At 44.5% G+C, this 8,678-nt stretch overlaps 1 protein-coding gene across 8 annotated transcripts in view; it reads right to left on the bottom strand.

Annotated features, from left to right (window-relative positions):
- Positions 1–5,085: 5,085 nt before the first annotated feature.
- The window catches only part of XPO7 (exportin 7), a 105,411-nt gene continuing 101,818 nt past the window's right edge, over positions 5,086–8,678 (bottom strand). For 4 of the 8 annotated variants that reach the window (XM_070606724.1, XM_070606707.1, XM_070606695.1 and 1 more), the window contains exon 28: positions 5,086–5,608. In XM_070606724.1, coding sequence (XP_070462825.1) covers positions 5,344–5,608 — 265 coding nt within the window. In that variant the 3' untranslated portion in view covers positions 5,086–5,343. Of the gene's footprint in view, positions 5,609–6,587; positions 8,187–8,678 lie in introns of those variants that run through there. The other 4 variants (XM_070606723.1, XM_070606721.1, XM_070606722.1 and 1 more) reach the window with 1 other exon arrangement.

Raw genomic sequence — 8,678 nt, 5'->3', positions numbered from 1 at the left:
TTTAAAGGGCAGGAATTTTAAAATTTGATGATGTCCAATAACTTTATTTTCTTTTATGGCTCGTACTTTTGGTGTATTAAGAAATCTCTGCATAACCCAAGGTCACAAAAGTTTTCTCTTTTCTTCTAGAAGCCTTGTAGTTTTAGTTTTTACATTTACAGCTGTATTCCATTTGGAATTAAGTTTTGTGTATGGTGTTAGGTAAGGGTCGAGATTGATTTTTTTCCCCAAGTGAATATCCAGATCCTCTAGCATCATTTTTGGAAAAGACTATTCTTTCTCTACTGAATTACCTTGGCATTTCCGTCGAAAATCAGTTACCATATATGTCTATTTCTGGACTTTATTCTGCTCCCTTGCTCTGTCTACCCTAGTGCCAATACCACATTCTCTTGATTACTGTAGCATTATAGTAAATCTTGAAATCAGGTAACTGAGTCTTCCAACTCTGTTCTTCTATTTCAAAACTGTTTTAGCTATTCTAGATTCTTTGCATTTTCATATAAATTTTAGAATCGGCTTATCAGTTTCTACAAAAAAGCCTTTTGGGATTTTTACTAGGATTTTGTTGAATGCATAGTTCAATTTGGGTAGAGGGGTCATCCAATTTTGGGTCATCCAATCCATGGACATGTTATCATCTCTCCATCTATTTAGATCTTTAATGTTTTGCAGCAATGTTTTATAGTGTACAGATCTGGCACATATCTTGTTAAATTTATTCCCATGTATTTCATGTTTTTGGATGCAATAGGAAATAGTATATATTTTAAAATTTCATCTAAGAGTTTATTTTTAGTATATAGAAATACAGTTGGCTTTTGTATTTTGACTTCATATTCTGTGATTTTGCTAAATTCACTTATTAGTTCTAGTAGCTTTTTTGTACCCCAAATCACGACATCTGTGAATAGTTTTACTTCTTTTTGATCTGTGTGCTTTTTCTTTCTCTCTCTTTTTTTTTTTTTTAAAAGATTGGCACCTGAGCTAACAACTGTTGCAATCTTTTTTTTCCCTTCTTCTCCCCAAAGCCCCCCAGTACACAGTTGTAGCTTCTAGTTGTGAGTGCCTCTGGTGGTGCTACATGGGACGCTGCCTCAGCGTGGCCTGACAGTGGTGCCATGTCCACACCCAGGATCTGAACCCACGAAACCCTGGGCCCCCAACCCTGGGTGGAGTGTGCGAACTTAACCACTTGGCCATGGGGCCGGCCTCCTTTTCTTTCTTTTTTGTGCCTATAGGTATACCTCAGAGACATTGTGGGTTCAGTTCCAGACAACCACAGCTAAAATCATAATAAAGCAAGTCACACGAGTTTCTGGGTTTCCCAGTGCATATAAAAATTATGTTTACACTGTACAGTAGTCTATTAAGTGTGCAGAAGCATTATGTCTAAAAAAACAATGTACATACCTTGATTAAAAAATACTTTATTGCTAAAAAATGCTAACCATCATGTGAGCCTTAGTGAGTTGGAATCTTTCTGCTGGTGGAGGGTCTCGCAAAAACAGCCGTACCTGTGAAGTGCAATAAAGTGCAGTGCATTAAAATGAGCTATGCCTGCATTTGCCCTGGTGAGGACGTCAGGTACAGTGTTGGACAGAAGTAGTAAGAATGGGCATCCTTTCCCTGCTTTTGATCTTAGGGGAAACATTTAGTCTTTCACCTTTAAGTATGCTGTTGTTCGTGGCTTTTTCATAGATGTCTTTTAACCTGTAAGGAAAGTTTCTATTCCTAGTTTGTGAGAATTTTTATTATGAATAGGTACCGAATTTTGTCATGTGTTATTGACCTATTGACACAATCTGATTTTTCTTCTTTGTCTATATGGTGAATTACATTTATTGAGTTTTTATGTTAAGGCAACCTCGCATTCCTAGGATCAATCCCACTTAGTTATGTTCTGGTACCCTTTTAATATATTTTTGAAGTTGATTCGCCTATATTTTGTTAAGGATTTTTGCAGTACTGTTCATGAGGGATTACCAGTCTAAAGGGTTTTTAAAAAAATGTCTTTGTCTGCTTTTGGTATCAAAGAAATGCTAGTTTCATAAAATGATTGGCACCTCCCTCCTCTTCTATTTTCGGATTTTTTGTGCAATTTCAGGTGCTCTGCCTGCAAGAGCAGGGAAGTCTCCTTGGAGCACACTTCCATTCCGGGTCACCAAGCGCTCTGCCGACATGCTTCTTTTGCCTTGACTCAGCTGCTGTTCTATTCTGGAACCTGGGACTCATACTAGAATCTTCTTTCCTTTACCCTCCACATCCAACTGGTCATAAAGTCCTGTTGATTCCACCCCCCCCCCCCCCCCCCCCCGATACTTCTCAACTCTCTCCTCACAGCCCTTGTTTTGGTTCAAATCCTTACCGCCCACTAGCTGGTGGGTTAAAGGAAGACTGGCCACCAGGCTGCTTTGCAAAGTGGCCTTCGGAAACTTAGGGCTTTTAGGATAAAACCCCAACCTCTTTTGCCCCGCCTCTCATCCAGACATGTATGGGGCCGCACTCCCCGTCCAGCCAGGCTATTTTTGCAACTCCTAGAAAGGTACAAAACGTCTCCAGCCCCGGTGCTGTGCACGGCCTGCGTGTCCCGCGCGGCCTTCTCCTGCCGGCTCCTTCCGCGGGGGCTCCTCCTCCGCGCTCCCAGAGCAGGTGGAGGGCGCCGCCACCATCCTTTCCAGCCGGGTCCTTGGACGGCGCCTCACGACTGCCACGGCGCACGCCGGGGTGCGGCCACGCGCGTGACCTCGAGCACCCGGGACCCGGCTCGGCGAGCGTCCGAGGGCCGCGGCAGCGCAACGCCCGCCTTCCAGGAACGCCCCGCACCTGGCGCGGCGGGCCGTGGGCGCGGGCAGGAGTCACGACTGCGCCTGCGCAGGGCGGCGGCGCGGGCCCGCGCGGAGATGCGTCTGGGAACGATCCTGCGCGCGCAGACGCGACGGGGGTGGCGGCCTGTTTGGGGAAGTCGAGCCGGGTCGGGTGCGCCCCTTCCCTCTTTCCTTCGTGGGTCAGGGGCATGGTGCCAGCGGCTTCTACTCTTTTCTTTTTGGGAGAGGCCCAAGGCAACGTGCGCGTTTCTCCCGCCCAGACCAGGCAGCCGGGGCTCTGCACGGCTCTCACCAGGTCAGGTCCAGCCCATCACCTCCCCTACCATCTTCTGCACTCTGCCCACGCCCCAGATACACATCCTTCTCATTCATCAGGACCTTTTCCGTCTGGTCCAGGCTTGTAGGGAGCACATTTTGGTTGCTAAGATGGGGAAGAACTAGGGATAGGAATACCTCAAATAGACGTGTGAGTAGGTCCTAAGACTTAGGGGCAGGGACAGGAGCGGCGAGACCTCAGAGAGGGAGTGGGCCTCTCCCTTGTGTCTTGAGAAGGGCAGGTGGGCAGAAGGCATGGAAGTTTAGACTGAGAGGGAGGGTCTGCAGACCGGGAGAAGGCAGGAGGTAGGGCGGGGAGGCAGAGAGCAGTGGCCCGTGTCTAGCTGCATGGCAGCGTTCTGCTGCACGTCAGTAGCTTGGCTGGTAAAGGTTCTAACTTGATTTGCTTTGTGACACATGTCCCAGACTGCAAAGTGTTCAAGGGTGGGGAATTGGTTTTCTGATAAATAGAAATGATAATGGCCTGCTATATTCTCAAAATGAAAAGTGGTTTCATTTCCATTGATTTCCCAGTTGAATTAATTCAGCCTTGAGAGGATGCTGTACCTTCACCGCCCAATGTACTCTTGAAGAGCTGAGGCAAGCTTGGGCTTTCTGACTTGGATACTACTGCTCCTACACGTCCCCACCATTTTACTCTAAGACTCTGTACGGTGGCCCCTCTGAGCTTTACATAAAGCCAGATCTATTGTCCTACTAATCAGTTTTTATCCTGAGTTTGGTTGTCCTCCAGACCTTGAATCCAGACATGCATGGACTGACTTAATTTGTTATCCAATAGCAGGTGTTGGAAGAGTCCCCATTTGTCATTTTTCATTTCTTTGTAACCTAATGGTGGTTTGGGCCATATGGGTAATGCTGTATGCTTAAGTCTGAGCTGTCTGTCTTCACGGTTATCAAGCAGAATGTAAAATATAATTGTGTATGGTGCTTGTATAAGTACTGTTCATTGTGTTTTGGAGTGAGTTTGTACTGTTGAGTGGCAATGAATTTGCCTTGCAAGTGATGATTTTTGGTTTTGAGTTTCCTTTTCTGTTGCTGACTGTCAAAAAGGTGTTTGGCCTATAGTGGATGCTAAGTATTTGACAAATGAACAGAGAGCAGCAGTCAGGCTGTCCTGTAGGGTTTGCTGAGGAAGAGGGATGATGTTCCAAGCTTGATTCCATTCTCCATTCTGATCATCTACCGTCTGGCAGCTGATTCGTTTAGCTGACCCACTGCTCCTGAAATACACCAAAGTGGCTGGCCAGTGAATTCCAGGCTATCTAAGAAACTCCAGATAGATGTAATGGACCCAGGAGACAGGTGACAGAGGCGAGAATCCTCTTAGACATTATCTAGCACCTAATTGGCAGTTGTGTTACTTACGGCTGGTGAGTATACTTTTATCCTTTCAAATTTATTTTAAAAATATTTAAATAGGCCTTTTAATTAGTCATAATCATTTACATTTTCAAGGCCTTGTTATCAGATTTATGACTTTTGCAGGTTGCCTGTAATTATTTTTGCTTTGGCACTTTGGTAGCATTAGATGGCAACTTAGGTTTGTTTGTAGATCAGGCAAAAACCTTGGGTGGGGGGAGGGTTGGCTGATGGCAAATAGGATATAGAGATGTGTTTTGTCTCTCTTCATGTCATCTCATGACCAAGAGTATTTTGGAAGATAGTCTGTTTCTGCACTTGGTTGAAATTTCATAAGGTACTAGAACATCTTTCCATTTGGGGGAAAAAAACAAGTTCTTAAGAATAAGTTCATGTTTGCAGAATATAAAACTTATTGGACACTCACATTCAAGTCCTTACTTCTTAAAATCTAAACAGCTGAAATTTGACCCTGGGCCAAATCCCTTCTTCTTTTGTCTGATTTATACTTTGGTGGGAATAGATAACCCTTATTTGGGCAGAGCCAACAAAACACACATACATACATAATGCAATTTAATAATCTGCAGTAAAGACTTTAGGTGTTCTGTCAACGTAAGGCACAGTATGTGTCAGGAAACACTGTCTAAATAGACACTTGACATGGTGACCACAGTGCCCAGGATATTCCAGAAACTAATAGACTCTTGTTTTAACTGAATACAACCTCCACATGACTTCTTGGGGAAATCCCAAGTTTAAAGATAACTGGCTTCCCAATTATTAGCTTGAATCATGTCAAATTGCTGATAATTAATCAGAAAAGATGGCTACTTTTTGGGTACCCCCCCTTATAATCGTCAATTAAGAAAGGAACAGCTTCACTGGTTAACAAATTCGATGTGGCTGGGGAAGATTTTAACTGTGGCACTTTGTCAGGACTGGACTGCATCAGGAAGCACCACCTCTGGTGAGTTTCTTGCCTCTGAAGTTGTTTTTGAGGAAAGGCAGGGAGGGGTCTGGGGTTTTGCTTATCACTCAGCATCTCAGGATAGTTGGAGGACAGGAAGTTCTTCAAGAACCTGTGAGAAAGTTATTTTTTGTCTTATTTACTACAGAATTAGAATTCAAGGTCACTGGAACATGTCACTGGAGTGTTTTGCATATTAATGAAGCCTAACCATTTTATATTTCTTTTAGGCTTAGGGACAGACCTGGCTAAGACGAATCAATTGTATTTGCCTTCTGGCCATTAGAATACAATTTTATGCCTTCGAAATGACTTGGGACCAAGAAGGTACCCAGAAGACTGAAACAGCAGGCACGGGTAGCAGGACATCTCGGTAAGGTGGACAACAGCGGCCTCCAGAGCCTGTGATTCCCTGGATATGAGTGCTTTCCAATGTTCCTGACAATTAACTTCCCTTCCCTGGGTATTACATAGTATGGGAATGAGAAGCAGGCTCCGTTAACTGTAGTGTTCTTCATTCGATAATTCTGGCCCACTGAGTACAAAAAAAGTATGTTATGGGATAACATTTATCCTTAAACTTGTGAGGATCTAATGAATGAAGCCCAGCCACATTAGAGGAGCAGATGTCAGAACATTAACAAAACTAGGCTTTCTGCAGTTATTATTCCTCTGCTTGTTGCCATGTTCTTACCTGGAAGCTAGTAAGGGAGAGCAGCTTCACTTTTATAGCTGTGGGCAACAGCAAAAATCCTTTGCAGACCTCATGGGCCAGAATTATCAAATGAAGGATGTGACAGTTAATGGGGACTGCTTCTCATCCCCATACTATGTAGTATCCAGGAATAAGAGGACTTAATTGCCAGGAACACTGAAAAGTATTAAGGTACATATTTTGTTAGCAACTAAACCAATCATACTTTTAAAAGAAATTGAGTCAGACTTAGTCCAATGAAAAACAAGCTAATTGGACAAGGTTGAGGGATTCCTGTCATCTACTGGCTTTTCAGAATCCATGGTTCGGACACCTTCATGTGTTCAGAGTGGGACATGTCCCTGTAGACACACTAGACTTGATTGCTGAAACCAGGTCAGTAGAAACCATTGAAGTTTATTGGCGGTCACAATGCTTACACTGTATGCAGCAAACACCCTTACAAGTCTATCCGCAACCTGATCACGCAAGAAAGGATTCACCACACAGTTGCCAGAGGAGAAGAAAAAAAAATTAACAGGCTTGTTTCTAGGGGTAGAGGAGAGAAAAAAATGTAAAACCTAATTGGTGAGTGTCCCATGGGCAAGAGCTGAACTAGAGATGCGTACAACTAGCAGCAGCAGTTGTGGAAAAAGTACAAGGCAAAGAGCTTTCTCCATTAATTTTCCTCTGTAGGTTAATTTTTTTAATATTCAAAACATTTATTATGGTTTTCATTTTATAAAAATGTATATTTTTAAAGGGGTGGGAGAATGTTAAATACTTCATGCCAGGCAGACCTTGTTATTAAGAACCCCTCCACTGTGGTAACAACGTCCTCCAGTTCATACATTCGCCAGTGCAGGGTCCATATATAAATATCCACACGCACACCTCCACACACACTGCCTCAAGGGCTGGGGAAGACTCAAAGGTGTTGACCACACGCAGTTCAGCCTCTGGTGGACTCATCCAGACTGCTCACCAGGAGAGCAACGGGTTCAACTCCTTCTCTCTGGTCTCCACCGTTACAGAGACCAAGAGCCCTAAATCAGAGAGTTACATCCAACTTTTAAAAGCAAGAGGCATCTGTCTGAGGTTGAGGGTAAGCAAAGTGGGAAAAAGGATGAAGCCAAGAACACCAAACACTTTTAGCTGGAGTTGTCTGTCACTGCAAGAGGCCAAAGGACCTAGGGCAGCATCTACGGCTGACGGGGAGGGACGGTGCTCCACATGGCTTAGAGTTCCTAATAACAAGGGTAATACAGTAACAGGAAGTGGTAATTTTGGGGGCAAGGAAAGGGCAATAAGAAAAAATATACATTTGGAATTTTTACTTTTTTTTTTTGCCTCTCTACACTGTGTCACTAAATATATCTCTGCACGTTCACACATCCTCAGTCCAGTAAAGCTTCAGGCCACCAGAATACACATTTTTTCCTCACTCGCATACACAACCCCTCACATCAGCATTGGTGCACTAGACTCTGTAAAAATTTTTCAGTCACACTTTTTGTTTTTAAACTTGAGTCAATATAAACCTTGTTCAAAATGTTATGAAAAAATGTACATGTTTATACAAGGCAGGTTGTGGCAGGACACTGGGGGTTCTCCCTCCTTGGGTGGCCCCAGGAGGAGGGGGCTGGAATCTCACACATTTGTGTCTCTGTCTCCTCCCACCACCCTTCCCACCCAATCCCCCAAGAACCAGCAGCGCCCTGCCCCCTAGTGAGTGCACTCACACCCTTATTCCCTGGGGAAATAGCTAGTTGATCTTTGCCATTCTCCCCACACCCCAGAAGAGGAAGCCAGGATCAGGCAGGCCCTCTCCCTTGTAATTGCTCGCCCCTCTGGGCCAGACCAAAGGGATGCTGCTCTGTACAGGTAGAGTCCAAGGAGGTGTCAGCTCATCATATCATTGCTATTCACGCCATAAGTGGAATTCTTCATCGAGTCGTTGACTTCTCGACGGAATGCGGACAGGTTCTGGGTGAACCTACAGAGAGGATGCATGTAGGTTGGGGGAGTAGGGTGGAAGGGAAGGTCTCTGCCTAAAATGCTTCTAGCAGACGAGGAGCTACCGAGAGACAGAACGTGTGGACTGATGGCTTCTGTTTTTAAGGTCAGTTCATGTCAGTTGTAAGACTTTAAGGGCAAGTTGGGCTAGTTCTGTGCTCCTTTTTACCTGACAACTTCATGGCAGGTCTTGAGATCTGCTCAAATCTGGGGCTTGAGGGCCACCATGGGCTCATGGCAGCACAAAAGGAATCTTACTGACAGAGGTGGGAGGTGACCGTCACAAAGTGAGGGCAGGAAGAGAGTGAAGCTGTCTCATTGCTTAATGCCAAGAGACCTGTGGTAGAGAGCTGTGCTGTCCAGCATGGTAGCCACTAGCCACATATGGCTACTGAGCACTTGAGTTGTGCCCAGTGCAACTGAGGAACTGAATCAAATTAAATTTAAAATTCAGTCCCCCAACCACACCTTA

Source organism: Equus przewalskii, chromosome 2, assembly GCF_037783145.1.
Source record: "Equus przewalskii isolate Varuska chromosome 2, EquPr2, whole genome shotgun sequence".
Lineage (NCBI taxonomy): Eukaryota > Metazoa > Chordata > Mammalia > Perissodactyla > Equidae > Equus > Equus przewalskii.
This window is presented reverse-complemented; position numbering and strand designations above follow the sequence as displayed.